This window comes from Schistocerca nitens, unplaced genomic scaffold (assembly GCF_023898315.1).
Source record: "Schistocerca nitens isolate TAMUIC-IGC-003100 unplaced genomic scaffold, iqSchNite1.1 HiC_scaffold_376, whole genome shotgun sequence".
In the NCBI taxonomy this organism is placed as follows: domain Eukaryota; kingdom Metazoa; phylum Arthropoda; class Insecta; order Orthoptera; family Acrididae; genus Schistocerca; species Schistocerca nitens.
In genome coordinates, this window is record NW_026045910.1 from 4,054,382 (window position 1) to 4,074,831 (window position 20,450).

Below are 20,450 nucleotides of genomic sequence, written 5' to 3' on the forward strand. Positions count from 1 at the left end.
CCAGACACTGCATTTGCCACATAGGCATTAAGCAAGTTTTGCAGTGATCCGAGAGAAAAGCACTGGATGGCAGTCAAGAGAATATTCAGATATTTAAATGTAACTGCTGATTACAAGTTAAAATATTCTAGAACTGGAAATGTAAATTTGGAAGGATACAGTGATGCAGACTGGGGAAATGAGTTGGAAAGCAGACACTCCATCACTGGAAGTTCTTGTAAGAGACAAAGGACTGTTGCTTTGAGTACTGTAGAAGCTGAATATATGGCCTTGTACTCCACTATCCAAGAACCTCTTTGGATCCGTACACTGATGAATGAAGTAGAATTTCCTCCAACATTAAAGCCAAGTGTGATATTTTGTGACAATATGGGAGCTATTAAACTTGCAAAAAATAATGTCACCAGTGTAAGATTCAAACATATTGACATAAGGCATCACTTTATAAGATATCATGTGGAACAAGGGAATATAATACTCAGTTACCTATGCACGGAAGAAATGTTATCTGATCTCCTAACCAAGCCTCTCAGTAAGGACAAATTTCAGAAGCTGGTGAAACATTATAGTTTAACCTGAGATGTATAGTGTTGAGTACCTGAAAAATGTTTCTTCAAGGGGGAGTGTTGGGGATATGTGAACAAACATTTTCCACTGAAGTTAAAATCTTCTGGGTTGTTAGTCCGCATCATGTTTCTTCTAAAATGTTCGACCCCTCTGCTGGTATGTTCCTCAGGATCTTTTTGTGTCCACTACAGCAGTGTATCCTGAGGAAGATCGCAGCAGAGGGGTCGAAACGTCGAACAATTTAGAAGAAACATGACGCGGCCTAACAACCCAGAAGATTTTAACTTCAGTGACAATGGCCACGAAAGCCTGCAGACTTACATAAAACATTTTCCAGCGTGCATAGTGGCGCACAAGATATGATGTGCAGTGTGCATTAGACTCTATGGAATATACATGTTCCGTTTTTGTTGATGGCGCAATGTAATATAATTTGGTAGTCAAATGTGTTGTGCGAATAAAGCATAAGTTTATTTTGTCCCTTAAATATTTGTTACCTGTCTTTTAGCTGCGTTAACCTGCATAAATACAACAGATGCCAGCGTTGTGATAAGAATAAAGAAAGCAGTTGTTGTGTACCAGACTTCTGCAGAAAATGTATTTATGATAAATGCTGAAATTTCCTTCTGTGCATGTCGTATTTTCCATTATTCATGTACTTCGCATGTCTTCATTTCATACACTTCCTGTTTACTTTCAATTTTCTATAGTCTAAAATGTTCGTGCTCTCTCTCTCTCACGCACACGCACACGCACACACACACACACACACACACACACACACGCAAATCGTTTTTCTTCTCTGTATTGCAAAGCATCCTACCCTAGCAAGAGTGGAATATTTCATGTATGTTTTGATTTGAATAAAACACAAAACTGTTTCTTCATGTTACATAGTACCACATGTGAAGTATATTTCAGTTTGAAACAAAGTGGCCACGAATTACGTTCGCCTGAGCTATCAGAAATGATTAAAGCGGAAAAACGCCTAGCTTCTACATCTTTTTTAAGGTTCACAACTATCAAAAGAAATGACCATTTTTCGAGATCTGGATTTAAACAGCCTTTTATGTTTATCACTAACAATAAATGACACACATTTTGCACGGATTTAAAACATTTCTTCAAAATCTAACAACAGCGACACAGTTCGTTTCGTATGCATGTCTCCTTCCATGTATTTCTCTTTGCACCTGTAGCATCAACAGTAATTCAAATTGCTATTACGAATGGACAAATGGTGAAAACGCAATAAATATGAGTAATATTATTAGTTTAGAAGTCTGAAGAAAGTATAAAAACGTGACAGTTTCCACGAGATCAGGTGATAATTCCAGGTTAGTGTTCACAACATGCGCAGAACACAATGCTCACGCCAGAGATGTTTCTACTCTGTGGACTATGGATGCAAAAAAATATCAAGTCAGAGATATTATTAAATTTTTGCTGTTTGTTATGATTGTGATGAGTGTGTTCCGAAATTAGTTGTTAGCGATAAGCGTACCGAGAAAATGTGGAAGGAAATAAGAGCAGGACAGAATGTGTTAGTGTTGTGGGGAAAGTCATCGGCGGGAGGAACTTTGGAAGCTGTAGTGAAAGAAGTGAGGAATGTTACGGGAGCGAACGGGAACGTAGCGGTGGAAAATGCGGAACGTTTAACAATGGGTGTGTATTTTTTCATCCGTACTTGCGTGATTATCTTCTCTGTTTGTAGCACTTCTAACGGTAATATTTAATATTCATGGGATGATGCAAATGTTGTTTCCAGTGTATGAATAGTATTGTACAGCATGTCAAAAATGCAAGTCACCGAACGATACCTCGTTCACAATTGTTCATATAACTATTTTGTGTTAATGCGGTTGTTACGTGGATCATCAGGCAAATCTTTAACGTTTCAGGGAGTTATTATTCGCAATATAATGTATTCAAGGTTTGTCATGTTGAATGAATGGAATATTACAGTATTCATCTGGACGTTGGTTGATTCCTCAAGTGTGCTTCAGAAAAGTAAAGACCATTATTTATAAACAGTATTACGCAGTTGCTCTCAAAATAATTAATGGCAAGTGTTTCAGTATTATGGGACTCTCATCACTGTGGAGCGTCCCCAGACCAAAGATTCACATGTCGTCGTCATTATCATCTATGTATGTGGTGTTTGTTGGAATGCAGTACACATTTCCACTTTTGATTTGTCATTCTCTCGTCCAGTGGTACCCAACATATCAGTCTAGACATCTTTTTCATACATAGTGTGCCTATGCTAATCTTGGAGCTCTGTGTTGGCAGTGGTGGGAGTTTAACATGGATAGTGGCTTCTGTACACTGTTGCATGATTACGCATACGCTTTCCCGTGTTTGGTGTCCAGCGTGAAACTAGTGAACACTTTGCTGTTGTGTGATTCCCATCTGTTGGGTCATTATAGTACATAATAATTATCTTGAAGGCATTGATTCTCGTGGTAACTACCATTTTCTTTGATTCACGGTACATCTTGTACACACTCGACATAATGGGGTGCGAAAAGCCCAGTACCTATAGGACTTATATTGATGGTGTGACCCATGTTCCTGGCAGTGACAATCTGGTTCAATGAAGTGAACTTATATGCGTGATACATTCCTATCCTGCATTCATTCTTGTCAGTAGCAGTAAAAGCACTCATACTTTTTGTCATATGACATGCCAAATTATTCGGGTCAACAGAAAGGTCCGATCTTACTCGTCGGCTTTGACCCGTGACGTAAGCGTGTTGTGGTGTGTGACGTCATTACGGCGCGGAAAACCTAATACATGGTTTGATGTACTCTTGTTTAAAGAACATGTATACGTAATATGAAGCAATTTGATGAACATATTGATCTGTAGCGTAGCCCACTTGAGGTTAGGTTGGGAATTTTTTTTTTGGAATGCGGCCGCGGCAGCGGCCGCCTATGATTCGAAAATATTGATTTGACACTAATGAAGCCTGTGGGGGGATGGGGGGGGGGGGGCACTGCAGACTCCCCCCACCGCATAACGACATATTTAGTTTCTCCCCACCCAAAAACCCCCAATTTCCCACGCTTGTCCCGTTACAGTCATTAGGCTTTTTGTGAAACTTGTGTATTTCAGTGTTTACAATACGTATTCGATGTTTTTATATCCGCCATATTGGAATTGTTGTTTATGGTCGTTTCCGCGGTATTTGTGACGTCATGGGTCAAAGCCGACGGGTAAGATCGGACGCTTCTGTATTTCCAATTATTCTATTCACTGTGGCAGTAGACATGTCTGATTCAAGTGCTAATGGGGTAAGTGTACAAATTGTTATGATTCACAAGTGAAATTTACAGAGAAGCATGTATGGTGGCTAGTGCTTACCTTGGGTCAATGGAGGCATCCGATTCCACCCGTCGGCTTTGACCTGTAATGTAAGGGTGATTGCTTTGTATAAATAATGAGAAGAGGCTTGGGGTCATTTCATTTAAAATCGCCCAAAATAAAGAAATCTCGTTGCCATCATGTCACAGATATTTTTGAAAATTTTGTGTAAGAAAGTAGATAAATAGAAAGTGATAAAATATTTTTTTTCAGTTTTTTTAGATCAAAACTAGTCAGGGGGCCGTTTTGAAATGACTAGGATTTTCTTCATCTGGCGTCAGTACAAAAGGTAGGATGAAAGTATTTAATTACTATAACTCCCTTATTTATAGATCAGTTTTATTCAATTTGGTGTTATTAGAAAGATAAAAGGACCAACTATATCACTAAACTGTAAAAATCCTGTAACTGTGCATATAAATATGTGCAAATCTGTAATTAAAGTCATTTTTCAACATTTTTTTACAAACTTCATGAATTTTTTCCGTCAAAATCGCAAGTTTCACCATTTTAAATTTTGTCTCAAAGAATTCCTATTGTCATTCATTTCAACATAAAAGTTAGAAGGGTGTTTGTTCATTTAAAACAGAAAGAACATAAATAATAATATACGCATTTCATTTTGTGACTTACCTAGTGGTCACAAATGATGATCAGAATAATATACAAGTTTCATTTTGTGACTCTCACCTAGTGGTCACAATTGATGATCAGTTCTCATAAAACACATATTCATAACATTCTAAAAAGCATTCATTCTTTCAAACAAATTTTCAATGCACAATATTATGTCTGATTCAAAAGCATACAAACGACCAGTACTTGTGCTTGCACTAGGAGCAGGCAAAGTCATTAAAATGTTTTCATAAGGTATCCAGCAAATATCAGTGTGAAGTGGCCATGAATAACTTGAGGAAGGGCCACTTAGACTCATGAACTTGACTTTTGCATCTCTGTATTCTTCACTCATCTCCACCACTGGTTATTGTAGATAGCTGTGACAAATGTTTCTTCTTTAATTGTGTTAGAGGCAGTGTTTTGAATTCCAAGAGGAACTTGAATGTAGATGATGAAACTCTCTTTATCAGTAACTTGTTTTCATTCAGTGGTTTGAAAAAATGATTCACTCTTGTCCCAAGAATGGTAGAACCAGTCTCATATCGTTTTTGTAACATGTTTGTGAACTTTGTTATCTCCTCTGTTGTAACATAAAAGGTTTCTATTCTTGGAACATGAGTTTTGGCAAATGTAAACAGATCTTTTGGACTTAAAATGTGACTGTCATATGGACACCGTAAACTTGCTCTTGTTGCTAAACGTTTAATAGTACCACCAACTCCATTACATGCATTTCTGCCATGACTAGTGGGAAAAAAATTCCATTCTGCAGTTTCTCCATGATCTTGCTTGTGATGGCACACATTTAAAAAGTTCTTAAAGTTTTTATATTGTGCAGAACTGCCATCTACGAAGTACATAACATGCTTGATGTGTGGTAACTGTTCCAGTATATAAGTGAGAGCAGTTTTCTGGAAAACATAGAATGTGTTTGTATCATGTTGTAAACAGTTACTTATACAACACAATTACATTGACTTACTGCAATCATGTTTTAAAGTACACCACAGAAGGATGAAGGGTGACTTGAATGTTCTGCTAGTGAAATGCTTGTGCAGCATCCTGAAGCAAACTGGTCTAGTTCTCTGCAAAATCCACTATGATGATGCACGTAGTATCAGGGAGGGTATTTTCCCGATTTGAAATAGTGACTCTGAGATTTTGATACATAGTAATATTATGTTAAGTTTTGAAGTTTTTGCATGAGATACTCAACAAATTCATTGGTAGTCTTCATTAATGTCTCCAGTGTAGATCGATCAGTTTGCGTCCATTGTTTGAAACAACATTTTCACAATCTCGTAAAGACTCCAGCTCCATTAAAAAATTGCACACTTCATATTCGTCAGGACACAGAACAGCAATGCAGCATGCACTCTTCATTTTCCAGATGGCACACAAGTTTCTGTAGAAGTTCAGTGTACGGTTCTTTCACATGTTCAGCATGCATTAACAGTTTTACGTTTTGGTGATACATGCCTCCACATCGTTATGCATTCCACGACTGTTTTCAGTAACACATTCTTTTGGCCTAAGTTCACAAAATTAGTAAAACTAGTTTTATCTTCAGGGTATTTTTCACTGAAAGCTAAGTATACATCTTTCAGATTAGGCCTATGTAAAATTAGTCTTTTTGTCTTATTGACTCTTTTGCCATTTTCTGAAGGGACAGACAGACAGTCTTTTTTTTTTTTTTTTTTTTTTTTTTTTTTTTAATTAGCGGAAATGTGACTTACATCATCTTAACAGTAAAAATTCTGGACACATTTTTCCACATCCTTACCTATTCCGTTTCCCACTTTATAACTCCCTTTTGACAAAATACCATCATCTTTTAGCAATACCCTTGATTTCTTTACCATGTATTCGGTAGTGTCAAAAAACATTTGGATTTTTTCTGTACTCCATGAAGCTGGTGCTAAGGTAAGTAGTTGTAGTTTTTCTTTAACAGAACTTCTGCTGAATTTTTCAGTAAGTTTTTGCATTAAAGTATTACAGTCTTTACATTCAACACTGCCAGTTTCCTCAGACACATTTTTCACTGGAACATGTAGCACTTCTGATGCTGTTTGCTGGTATTTTAAAGCTAAGCGACGAGACTTGGATTGAATGTATTCTGGACGCCTGTCTTGTGCTCTCTTGGTAACCTTAAATGGTGAAATTTCAAGTAATTCAGAATTTTCATTGAGTTTTTGAAGAGCTGTAGATGGATCTGGTGTATATTCTTGATTTTCAACTTCATTCATCCATCCCTGGAAGGTTATCCCCCATAGGAGATAATATGTCGTTACAGAATGTTATGCACAACTTGGTACATGGGATAAGTCCAACGGTTTTATATTGCCTTGCCATGGTTAAAGAAATAGGTTTCAAAGATTTCTTAGCAGCCTTTTTACCATGCTTCTTAAAAGGGTCACAGTAAATTCTTTGTCTGTCTTCAAATGCTCCCAAATAGAGCCTTTTGTGAGAAGTACAAACACACTCAATATTTTCACAGGTGCGTGTTCAGTAATTCAATATCAGCTTGATTCAGGCTTGACATATCTATTAAATCAACAAAGAACTGGATGGTTTGAAACTTTTTCTTATTCTCTATTAGTCAAGAATGTACTATGAAGAATCTGTAAGGGGGAAATGAGAAAGAGTTAACGACCACTTTATTAACTGATCTCTAATATTCACATTATGGGAACAACTTTGTATTACAGTCAGACCTCTCAATGTGTAAAACTCCTCAATATGATATTCTAAAACCCTCATGTTGATAGTGTGACGTATTTTATTATAGTCAATCAGATGCTGCTATAGGAGCAGAGTAAGATTCATAATACATAAAACCTCTGATTGTGGAATTGAATTATGTTTATTATAATTTATTTTATTTATTTTATTTGAATTATCATGTATAAGTAATAAATTTTACACAATGTCTTAACAGCCTTTAAAATGAAATACCTAAAAATTAACTTTCAACTATCAATAACAAAATCAATGACAAAATAATTATATATTTATTACTTGGTGTTATATTGTTAAAGTGGAGTGGTTTAATGATTGGTTTGAAGGTAATATATATTTCAAGTATATAAATTATATTTAATAAATAAATTAATATACAAATCACAATTTATTAATTTATAATTAAATTGATGATATCATACAGTGACTAAATAATAATTTAAAGAGTAATAACTAATTATAAAAACTCTTCAAAATGGAATTATAGATATGACTAAATTTTAATTTAATGTATTTTTAAATGAATAATCATTGATCATAATATAATTTTGTATGAAACAAAATTATTTATTATTAATAAATAATAATAATATTTATATGAATATATCATTATTTCTAATGATAATTGATATAAAAACATGTGAGAAAGAACATTAAATAAAATACATGATCTTTTTTCACTCATTATAATATTTGACAAATAAAATTAAACAAAGCATATACTGCAACAAACATTTGTAGGTTATAATATGATTGGGTGATCTAGCGTTGCTTCATAAAAATTATACACCACCAGAGGGCACTGTAATGCGTTGAAAAAGTGCAACCCATTGCGCTTATGGAAGTCAAATTAAGTCTCCCTGGTTATAGATTACAGCACAACATCCATGGATTGGATGAATTCTTTCTCTTTTCAATTTCAATTGTTCCTTTTCACTGTCTCGTATTGAGGGGCCTCTTTTTCCCGAACATTATCATATTAAGGGGTTTGACTGTACTTTCAAATAACCTACCAGACAATGGCTGCTTATGTAAGGAGCATAAAATCGAGACAAAAAAGTCCTTCAGATATATACAGTGCACAGACACACAAAAACTTGACACACACAGCCTGTGTTGCATGTGAGTGTTGCTGCTAGACTGAATTTTTTATTGTTGTTTCATGTATTGTTGATTAGCTATTTGAAGCAATTGATTATTACAGCATTATTAAAAAAGTATAAGATCTAACTATAGAGAACAAACACCCTTCTGATTTTTTTTATGTTGAAAAGTATGACAGTAGAACAATTTGTGATTCTGCTGGAAAAAAAAAAATCCTTAAATTTGCACAAAAAATAGGTGAGAAATTTCATTAATTAAAAATTTTCAAACATTTGTTGCTTAGACACAGCTCTTTAATAATTTTTATATTATAGATCTATTCTTTTACTTTCCAATGACACCAAATTGAATAAATTTGATTCATAAATAAAAAAGTTATAGTGGTTACAAACTTACAAGGACAGTTGGTAGAAGGATCCCACATTTCAAAATGGTCTCCTAATTACAATTTTGCTCAAAAAATTCCAGAAAAATATTTTAACCCTAACTCATTATGTACATTCTTACACCAAATTTTCAGAAAAATCTGTGACATAAGGGCAACAGCCACCAGGTGATTTCACATGAAACTACCCATTGAAGGTTCAGGTCACTCTACACCAAAATATTGTCTCTCATGACACTGCCTCAGATAGGTTGATAACAGTTCAGTGCATGTGCTTCCTTTATCAAATACTTATGTAGTCAGTGCATGTTATTGGTAGATTTTTTTTTACATGTTGAGAGGATGGAAAATGTAATAATGTGCACCAAGAGTTGGATAGGAGTCTTTGACATTTGTTTATAATATTCTCTTATCTGACTGAACATGTTAAGACTTGTGAACCAAACACAAATCAGCAGGCTGCTGTACTTCATCTTCTCTTTTGGCACCACATAAGTGCTCCTAAAAACTAGTTAGAATGCCCCCTCCCTCCCCAAACCTCCTCTTCCTTCCAAGACTAAATATGTCCTGGCAAAGGTGTTGCTACTGCAGAATTTAGCTGTGAGTGGCATATTGCACTTTGCAGTGGAATATACTGAGAAATTGATGTAATTCACATACTGAAACTGTATTCGAGACTGCAACCGTACTCTTAAGTTTCAGTAAGCTGTAGCTAGGTTATTCTTCCTTACTACACCAGTGGAACATCACTTTTGTATAGTTTGCAAGGAAACTTCAATGTGATTTACAGTACCAAGATTAGTCTAGTGACAGAAATGATTCATATTAGGCAAACATGTCGTAGATGATTGTGTGCTTAATGCTTGCTGTGAACAGAAAGGCTTCTTAGCATGTATACTCAGTTTTACTGTTGCTTCAAAATAATATTGAAAGCCAAGCTTTTAAGTACCAGAGTCTCTATCTTCATTATCAGTGGGTAAAATCCAATGCCAGAATGCGTCTTATGGGCCTTCTTGCTTTCATCTACATTTGTATCCACTCAAGAAAAACCCGTGTGTTGGTCCATGGTGGCTGTGCCACTACCAATCTCAGTGACTGAACTCCATCACTAATGGCCCATGGCTGATAGCCAGGCAAGGTCAACCACGTGTGGGTTCCTTCCCAAATCTGAATGTGGGTGTCTAGCAGATTCCCAGGCCTGAATGTGGGTGTCGGACAGATTCTCAAGCCTTGTGTGTGTTTCTTTCTGGTTCCCAAGGCATAATGCAGACTTCTTAAGGTGTGGAATGCCTTAAATTTGTTGCTGATGTCCAAAACTATTGCTTCTGGCAAACTGTATTGCTGTTCCATCAGTGATATATCTGGAACTGGAATGGCTGCAATTATCTGTTGTTCTGGAACCCAGCATATCTCTCTTCTAGCAGGCCAGTGAAATGTTTGAGCAGCTCCATGAGGATGCATGAAATTAATCAGGGCATCTTTTTCTTCATATGAAACTTAACAGATATTTCCTATCCATCATTTTCCACCATAAATACAATCAAAATACTGGCCAGGTTGTAGTTCAGTAATGGCAACATGTTTAGAAGCAACTTTACCATTTTCTATGAAGGACAATGTATCATTTGACACTCTACGAATCTGAGAAGTCACTCTTCATTCAATTGGCACCAAATGGTGATGCTCTCTTGTACTGGAAACTGTACATCCATCTTCAAAATGCTTTTTTGGTCAATTTTTGCTTCTTCAGTAATTTCGTTTTTGTGTAAATAAATTCAATGCCCATTTGTTTTGCAATATTCAAAACAGATCAGTTGGTGTTAAGATCTGGTTTTAAATTGGACACCCAATTCCATCACATGAATTCCCATGGCTTGTTCCGGATAAAATTACATTCTGGATTAATGCCAAAATCTTTTGATGGTGGTAAAGATTTAGGAAGTTCTTAAAATATTTGTACTGGGCAGGAGAACTGTCGCTAAAATAATTAATATGCTTAATTTCTGTGAAAGTGCACTGCAGAGATTTGATCGAGTAAGTTAAAAAAACATGCACTGCAACTGTATCATATGAGTGGCAATCACTCATTATGCAGTAGCAGATGACTTTTAGTTCTTCATTATCATTGTAGTAAATGTCAAATGGTTATGATGTAGCTCGGGTATTTTCGCAATGAAATTCTTGAACTGCATCTTGGACAATAAAGGAATAAAGGAATGTTAATGTAATCAATTCTCTTGGTTTGAGACCTTCTTTAGTCAGTTGCAAATGCCTGCTCTGATTCTTTACAATGTAGTGGTGAGTAGAAAGGGCTGAAAGTTTTGTTTTTTTCTTCAATGAATTCTTCAACTGTCATTTCTCTGGTTTCAGTTGTATGTCTGTGAGTTTGAATCAATTGTTTAAACTGCAATTACAATGAAGTCCAGAACATTAGCTGCAGGAGATCCTGGGTTCGAGTCCCAGTCGGGGCACACATTTTCAACTGTCCCTGTTCAATGTCTGTAAGCAGTCAATGGTCTGGATTTCGTTGTAATTTCATTCTTTGAGAGCTGCAAGATCACCAGTGGTATCTGTTCTTTCCAAAACTGAATTGGAGCCTGACAATCAATATCTGCAAAAACACTTTCCTAGTACTCCTTTAGAGCTTCTGTTCCTGGACATAACTTCACAGCAATGAAGCATGGAATCCTTCTTTTTCCAAATTACAGACAATTTTGCTCAGTATAATTTTATAATCTTCTTTTATTGGCTGTGTGCTATCATTAATTTCACATTCTGCTGTATTGTGCAGACACAAACTGAATGTGTACCAGCTGCACCTACAGTCACACAGCACTTTGACCTTAATTCACAAAATTTGGAAAATCCAATTTCCATTCTGTTTTTATTGTGGTAAGCAACAAACACTTATTTTATGTTGCTCACAAGGGAACCTCCCCATCGCACCCCCCTCAGATTTAGTTATAAGTTGGCACAGTGGATAGGCCTTGATAAACTGAACACAGATCAATTGAGAAAACAGGAAGAAGTTGTGTGGAACTGTGGAAAAAATAAGCAAAATATACAAACTGAGCAGTCCGTGGGCCACATAGGCAACATCATGGACGATCTGAGCTCAGGAGCGCCGTGGTAGCGTGAGCAGCTGCAGAACGAGAGGTCCTTGGTTGAAGTCTTCCCTCGAGTGACAATTTTACTTTCTTTTTTTTTTTTTTGCATAGTTATTATCTGTCCGTTCATTCATTGATGTCTCTGTTCACTGTAATAAGTTTAGTGTCTGTGTTTTGCGACCGCATCGCAAAACCGTGCGATTAGTAGACGAAGGGATGTGCCTCTCCAATGGGAACCGAAAACATTTGATCGCAAGGTCATAGGTCAACCGATTCCTCCACAGGAAAACACATCTGATATATTCTATACGACACTGGTGACGGCATGTGCGTCACATGACAGGAATATGTTGTCGACCCACCTAACTTGTACACTTGGCGAATGGGTAAAAAGATTCTTCTACCTTGCCTGATTTAGGTTTTCTTGTGGATGTGGTAATCACTCCCAAAAAAGTGATGAAAACATAAGAGTTGGTCACATAAACTGAAAATAAAAAATTAAACTTTTCACTCGATGGAAGATTAGAACCAAGGACCTTTCATTCCGCAGCTGTTCACGTTACCACAAGACCACGGTGCTCCTGCGTTCCCAGTGTCCTTGATGTTGCATATCTTCCCATGAACTACTCAGTTTGTATATTTTGCTTATTTTTTCACAGTTCCACACAACTTCTTCCTGTTTTCTCAATTGATCTGTGTTCAGTTTTTCAAGGCCTATCCACTGTGCCAACTTATAACTAAATCTGAGGGGGGTGCGATGGGGAGGTTCCCTTGTCAGTAACAGGTACTTATGTTTGTGAACCTCTTCTCCATCTATTCAAACCGTAATAGTCATTTTTATTTGGACAAATCTGGCTAAATTCTTCATCATAAAAATACTCCGTGACTCTTGCCTTCACAGTATCAGAAAGCTTTTTCTTGCATTTACCTTTGGGCTGTTTCAGTATTCTCTGTTCAGCTTTTAACTTTCTAGCCTTTCTTACCATTCTTTCTGGAACACAAAATTCTTCCATAGTCTTTATGATAGACCAGGGAACTAGGGTTAAAATTTGAATTTTCTTGTTATGATATGATATATGTAACCTCCTTCTCAATTCTTAGATCAGCTGGCTGTAATCCAAAAAAGTCAAACATGGCTTGCTTGTGCATTGTTGCTCCAGTTCACAGGGAGCAAATCCTCCAACTTCTACAATTTTCTTAATAATAGCACCTTCAACTTTATATATTTTTCTCTATGCATAGTCTGTTGCATCCCTTGCACCAATTCGTTGAAATTTTAAAGGTGGTATTCCAACAGCTGTTAAGCTTGCATTAAAATTGTGAGAAACATTAGTTGCATAATCTTCATCTGATTGAGGCGTATCTTTCATTTATGATTTTTCATTATATAAAATTTTTTTCTACAGGATGGGCACATTTTTTGGCCTCGTTTAATGTCAGATGTGGTTATCCTTTTTAGCTGGTCAGCTGTTTCCATGTTGATTGAGTGCAAATTTTTTTCATGCTGTATGGTTTTTCTTACTAAAAGTGTTGCAGCATGATCTTTGCCAAAATTCAAACCTTTGTAGTAGTAAAGGTCATGATGGAAGCATAGTTCAGCATTTTCAGTAGTGTATAAACCACTCTGTCGAATAAGCAATTCTTGTTGTTCTAATGAAAGTTCCTTTGCAGCTTTCAGTCCTGTTAAGGTGTTGTATGTCATTAAATGGCATGGGGAACCTGCATCTCTGTAACTGCACCTATTGTCTTGATCTTGTTTCTCCATTTTAACCACAACTTGCCCACCCGATAATACATGAGCGTTATTGGGAAGTGTCAAAGACGATTTCGGTTTGTGGAAGGCCGGCACATACCAGATTCCGTGTCTGTGTGGGAACAGACAGTGCGGACCATCGAAGATCGTTGCCGAGAACATCAGAGGCACACTCGACCTAGGTACTCTAACAAGTCAGTGGTCACAGAGCACTATTTGTCCAAAAATCACGGAATGGACTACTAACATACCAGGGTCTTGACACAGACATCTAAATACTGGGACAGCATCTTTAGAGAGGCTATTGAAATTCATACCATGGACGGACTCATCAACCGAGATTGCGGCTACAACCTCAGCAGGGCATGGGAACCAGCATTGAGTCTTATTAGAAAGACCCTCAGTGAAGGAAACAAACGGGCGACTAGGATGGATGAGGCAATTACACTGACGCCACCACATGCGCCAAAGACAACGTCTCAGCGACTGCCAGCGGACGGCAGCGGGTGTGGACTGCAGAACAACACCTCGCAGGGGGAGGGGATTTAAGATGACCACCCACCCTCAGGAGCTCAGTTCGTCAGTGCACCTGCCGATGGCGACATGTCTGATCACAGAAATATTGTGCCCGTTGGACACTATGGACTGTTCGAGCAAAAAATACTCTGGGAGAAACTGAAGAATCACATCATATACCTCTACAGGGAGGAGATGTATAGCAGCATGAAGAAATTCGACAAGCTGTGCCACCGAAGGAGCCGTTTGCTGAGTGCTCTTGCTTTTCTGAAGAGATGTCATGCCGATCAGGTTGTGCCAAACTTTGCTAAGGTCATGCATCACATCGATTCTGCAGCAGCTATGAGAATTAAGAAGCATACTAGCCTCACCTAGGTTTGTGAGAGGGTGCACTTTATCAGATGCAGCCTTGAGTACAAGTCCAAGGAACTACTTAAACTACATCAACAACTAGCCAATCATTTTAATTCTGAGACCTGGGACTGGATTGGTGGGGTTACGTGGGTGACCACCGATTCTGCACATAAGAATGCCTCGGGACGGCATATATATAAATTCTCTCGTTTCTCTGACAAACTGTCATTGGAGACCCCACGCAAGACTGTCATCAATCTCACGGCCATTGAGCTGACTGGGGATGCAGTTTCTGTTCCGGAGAAGCGGGCATTGTCAGTGCAGTTGAACAGATTGCTGCGCGACTACCACCTGAAGCAGCTGAAGAAGTATTCCGGTAAACCTGCCGTGGTCTGATGATAGCTAAACCGATCAAGTCGAATATTACCAGCAGGGGGAGGGCAGTCATTCGAGACCTGAGACAGAGTCCTGAGATTGTTGTCTTTCTGGCTGACAAAGGCAGTGCTACGGTTGTTCTTTCCCATAAGGACTACATTGAGAAGATGCAGAGCCTGCTAAATGACGAATCTTGCAGGAAGATCAATGCTGACCCCCCGAAGAAGGTGGAGAACAAGACTAGGGTTCTTCTCAAGGACGTGGCTTTACCAGAGGGTTTCACCAAGAAATTGACACCTCAAGGACCTGTACCGCCAAGACTTTATGGACTCCCTAAAGTCCACAAAGAAAATGTGCCGTTACGCCCAATTGTCAGCAACATTAGGGCACCTACATATTTGCTGGTCAAATATCTGGCAGAATTACTAAGCTCTTATTTAGATAAATGCCCTCATCACGTTCGTAATTCTGTGGATTTTGTAAAACATCTCGACAACTTCGAGCTGAAAGACTCAGATATCCTGGGTGAGTTTTGACGTTGTTTCATTATTCACCAAGGTGCCTCATTTAGTGTCAGTTGAGCTTATTGCACAGAAATTTGACGAGAAGATGACTGACATTTTAAGGCATGTTCTGACCTCCACGTATTTTCTCTTTATTCTACAATACTATGAGCAAACAGGAGGAGTTGTAATGGGGAGCGCACTCTTGCCTGTGGTCACGAATTTCTATATAGAGTACTTCGAGGAGGAAGCTTTGGCGTCATCCAAATGGAAACCTACTTGTTTTCTCTGTTATGTGGATGACACATTTGTGATCTGGCCCCATGGAAGGGACAAGCTCTCCTAGACTTCCTTACACACCTGAACTCCATACATCCAAACATCAAATTCACTATGGAGACCGAAGCAAAAGGAATATTACCATTCCTGGATGTCATGGTCAAAAGAAGAATGGGTGGCACCCTGGACCACGGGGTATACAGGAATAAAACTCACACAGACCTGTATTTGCATGCAGATAGCTGCCACCACCCTTTGCAGAGGAATAGGGTGCTAAAAACACTGGTGCACAGTTCGCGCACCATCTCTGATGCAGAGAGTTTGCCCCATGAGTGGTAACACCTCAAAACTGTAATCCGGAAAAATGGGTACTCAGAATGGCAGATCAGACGTACTCTCCGCCCCACCTCTACATTACAGCTTTTGGAGAAGGAAGAAGTCACAGAGGAAGAGAGAGCCATCAAAATTGAAGATGGCCAAGGGGAACATGCTCTAGGACTCGTTGACATGGAATGACCCTAGTTAATTTCATGTGGATAAATTCCACTTTTAGATTGCTCCATATGGTTACTTGTATGTCTGTTATGATTGTTACTGTTACCAGTGACTTTTCACCAGTAGTGTAATTAAACAACAATTGATATTGTTATTTATGTATGAGTGATATGTTACATTTATTTTCTGCTCAGGATCAACACTTCCATTTAGTCGTTGATGCTCCACATGTCTCCCCCATTTTGCTACAGTCTTTTGGCATTGCTACCCTCCTACAGACAACTGCATAGTCTGCAAACAACCTCATGGAGCTTTGAACATTATCACCTTGATCATTTATATAAATGGTAAATAGTAATGGCCCCATAACACTCCCTAATGGCACTCCCAGAATTAATAATCGAAGACTGAAAGTCTTCTTAGAGGTCAGAAGCCATGATGCCCGTACACAAAAATTCTCCGTCTGAATCGCTTTTTATTTCTCCAAATGGATTATGCTTTATGACAAACTGCCATTGTCAAATGACGTTGCAAGCTGTTGATGTAACAGAGTTTCTGGTCCAGCCCACTGTGAGGTGTTACTGTCTCTTGGCGAGATGGTGTTTGATGTTTGCATTTCCTACAAATTTGCCAATATCAATTATGCACACCCAGCAGCTCACATAAGACAATCCATATTTCTGAATTACGAAAAGTCGCTCTTCAGCGGCAGTAATGGCAATCAACTGTTAGAGGAAGTGGGTCAATTCAAATAAAGTAGGCCAATAAAAATTAAGTTGGTTTCTTGTCAAATTTTAAATATTTTAATTTTTTATATGTGATTACCGTATAATTGAGAAGTTCAAAACAGTTTTTTAAAATGATTTATCTTGCACCCTTACTGGATGGCGACTATTTTTATTTGTAGGCATGCGACAATTTTTCGGTCTGGAGACAGTGTCTATTACACAAAATACCCCAAATTCAAAAATAACCAGTCAAAATGACCTCTAAAGTTTGGTATCCAAATTTTCAAAAATCCGCTTGTTATGCCCAAAAAATTACAAACAGGGAGTGATTTGTGAGAGTCTGTTTTTTCCTATAGTTAGACATCATACACTACCAGCCTTGTACAGAGCAAGAACACTTACAGATATTTCCTTAATTTTTTATGAATTTTTTAAATTTGAAAATTTGAAAATTTTCATTTTTTGTGAAGTTTGGGGTTAGTTATCTCAGGTGGGTACGAAAATAAAAATATGATTTTAGCACAGTTTGTACACCTATATGATAGCAACGTACTGTAAAAAATTTCAACATTGATATCTGACTGTCAACAAAGATATGAATTTTTGAAAATGAGGAAATAATTCACATTTCTCTACAAATGATCTTATGGCTCTTGCCTATTCATGTGTGATTTTGGCAGGATATAATCAATTGTTATTGAAGTAAGGTACTGAATTATATACAAGAAGTGGAAACATCACTGAAATTAATATTTATATTATTTTGACATACTTAAAATATATATTTTCAATTAACATCCTTCGAGATGCGACTGTTCCTAAAACTGGAGGTGAATGTTAAGAACACTTATTTCTTCAGACAGCTTCTGTGATGTATAATAAGGCCTCCCAGTTGCTGTGGTAAGTTCAAGTACTGAAAGTTTCCTTAAAACATTTTTCATTGGTATCCTAACTTTGTCACTAGTAGATTTCTTGAATGATGTTCTTGAGCCGGCAGGGTGGTAAAAATGCACAAAAACATCGTTTTCCAAACTTATTCTTTCAACTTCTGCAAGCCACCACTGTCCATCATACACACATGCCACTATGTCATTCAGCGATAAAGACAGAGATATAATTTTACTGACACAATGATCCTCATTAATTTCGTTTTCTGGTGTTACATAGCATTGAACTAAGCTTTCTGCAATGCCAAGGAATTTGTAGAAATGCCTTGTTCCTTTTATTGCTATACTGTTTCCAAATCTGGTTTGAAGTATTGTTTTCATATGCAGAACCACTTGTTTCTTGATCAGAAAATAGGTAATGCCTTTAATATTATCCTTCCAAAAGACATACATGTCCTGTACTGTGAGAATTTGGTCTGTGGTTGGTCTTTGTAGGCTGGCTTTTGTACTTGACGTTTTGTTGTACCTCCTACACCATCACATTCACTTTTACCAGGGCAAGATGCAAAAAAGTGCCGTTCAGCCTCCAACCCAAAGTCTGTTTTGTGGTTGCACAGATTTGAAAAATTCTTTTTGTTCGTATACTGACTACCACTTCCATCTAAAAAGTATATCAGCTTCTCAACCTTTTATGTAATTTATTACATACTTTTGAAACACGTGTACAGCCCAAGTGTTGTGCTCCAAGTAGTCTCTTAGAATGAAAATTGAAGAATTGCAAATTACATCTTTCTCATTTTTAAAGTAGAGAATAAATGGATGCACTGTTGCCTGATCATTGACCCAGTGGTACCCTTGTATTGCATCCTGAATCACAAATGTAAAATATTCTGCAAAATCAGCTAGCACTATGCATTCAGGCTCATAAAGTTGTGCTTTCTTGTCCTTCAAAAACTTACTTTTGATTTTAGAAACATAGTGGTGACTTTTGAGTTTTTGTAAGTTATCAATTAATGATTCCAAGTGCTCTTCCTGAGATTTAGCCACTTACCATTTATGCCCTGTCAGTTGTGACCCACTGTTTGAAGGTAATACTGTCTGGCATTTCCTCCTCATATTCGTGAAACAGTTCAATAACGGTTTCCTTACCAGGGCACAAACTCATCATGCAGTCATAACTGTTAACGACACATTCTGAGTGTGTTCCTGAGGCTCCAACCAAAATGCACCACTTAGGACAGATGTCACAAAATTTTGACCTTCTAATTTTGCATTCAGGATGACAATTTTTGAAAGCTGCATAAAATTCATTTAAATTTGACAGCACTAGTCATTTCTGCTTTGTTACTTTAACTCCATTTATAACAACTCTTTTGCCATCTTTGCAACCTGGGCAGATTCTACTGTTTTCATCATCTTCAAAAAACTGCTGGATCTTTTTAATTGTTTCTTCACTTATACCTACTCCTTTCTTCTTTCCTAAAACTGGAAGAATGCCTTGCTCTTTCACTGATTTTCGGGTTAGTTTAACCAAACGATGGGAAATGTTGAATTCGTGAACTATTTTTTCTCTTGACCATGAGTCAGGGAACAAACTTAAAATTTTGACTTTTTCCTCTTTAGATGTCACTGAACATTTAATTTTTAATTTCTCTATTAAGCTCAAATATTCAGTGTCACATGATGCTGGTGGTAGGTTTTCTTCTTCTTCAGAAATAATGTTGGTATCTGTATTATTAAAGCATGATTCCAAGTCATCTCTAATTTTGTCTGAAATTTGTTTTACCTTATTTTCATTAGGTGCTTTTCTTTTTCTGCTTCTTAATTTTATTATTTTCAAAGCAGGAGATACGTCTAACTTAGAGGAAGCCAAATCCAATATGCTAACAGCTACCTCATTAGGAATATAAATGTCATTAACAAGGTTATACGATTCTGGTTCTGGATTCACAACAAACATTTTTGAGTAACAATTTGGGCACGGGGAATTTCCAACAATCGCATTACGTTGCACTTGGGAAGCTGTTTCACTCTCACATAACAAGGACAAATGTTCAAGTTTTATTTCCCTCAAACCTTTAGTAATATGGTTTTTATGAACTTTAAGTGGATCACAGCACTTTCTTCCAAAAATGTGGTTGTACTTCAGAATATATTCCGCATGATAATCACACACTGATGCTACAGAATAACTTACTCAAAATTTAAACAAAGTTTAACTTCAACGAAGTCATTGACATTTTTCAAGTTTTTTGAAACAGAACCGTAAACTGTTTTGTGACACACTTCACTTGCTATCTGTTCAACAGAGCACTGTTCATCCATGTTATTGCATTCCAGTTAATCTCTCAAAATTAATTACAAATTACACACAGAACAAAGCACATAACATGTTCTACACTCTCGATGAAGTATGTACATCCACTCTAACAGAGGTTTTAGAACAGACTGAGTACAACAATGCCACACCCAACAATAATGTACTTCTACAATGCCACACCCAGCAATAATGTACTTCTTTATTGACAATAAACCTAAATGTAAATGGGCATTTTTATTCCCATAGAACAAAAGCGAAAGCTCCTATTGTTTAATATTGCGTTATTGAAAATAAATAAACCAAATGAATATTGGGTGATAGTGTTAACTAAATATATGTCACAATTAAATTTT

The 20,450-nt window shown here is 37.2% G+C and overlaps 1 protein-coding gene across 1 annotated transcript in view; it reads left to right on the forward strand.

Moving 5' to 3' along the window:
* The first annotated feature begins 2,007 nt into the window (after positions 1 to 2,007).
* Positions 2,008 to 20,450, forward strand: part of LOC126229623 (anamorsin homolog) — a 41,794-nt gene continuing 23,351 nt past the window's right edge. Inside the window, exon 1 of the mRNA XM_049942366.1 lies at positions 2,008 to 2,232. Within this exon, the coding sequence (XP_049798323.1) occupies positions 2,079 to 2,232 (154 nt within the window). The 5' untranslated portion in view covers positions 2,008 to 2,078. The remainder of the gene's footprint in view (positions 2,233 to 20,450) is intronic.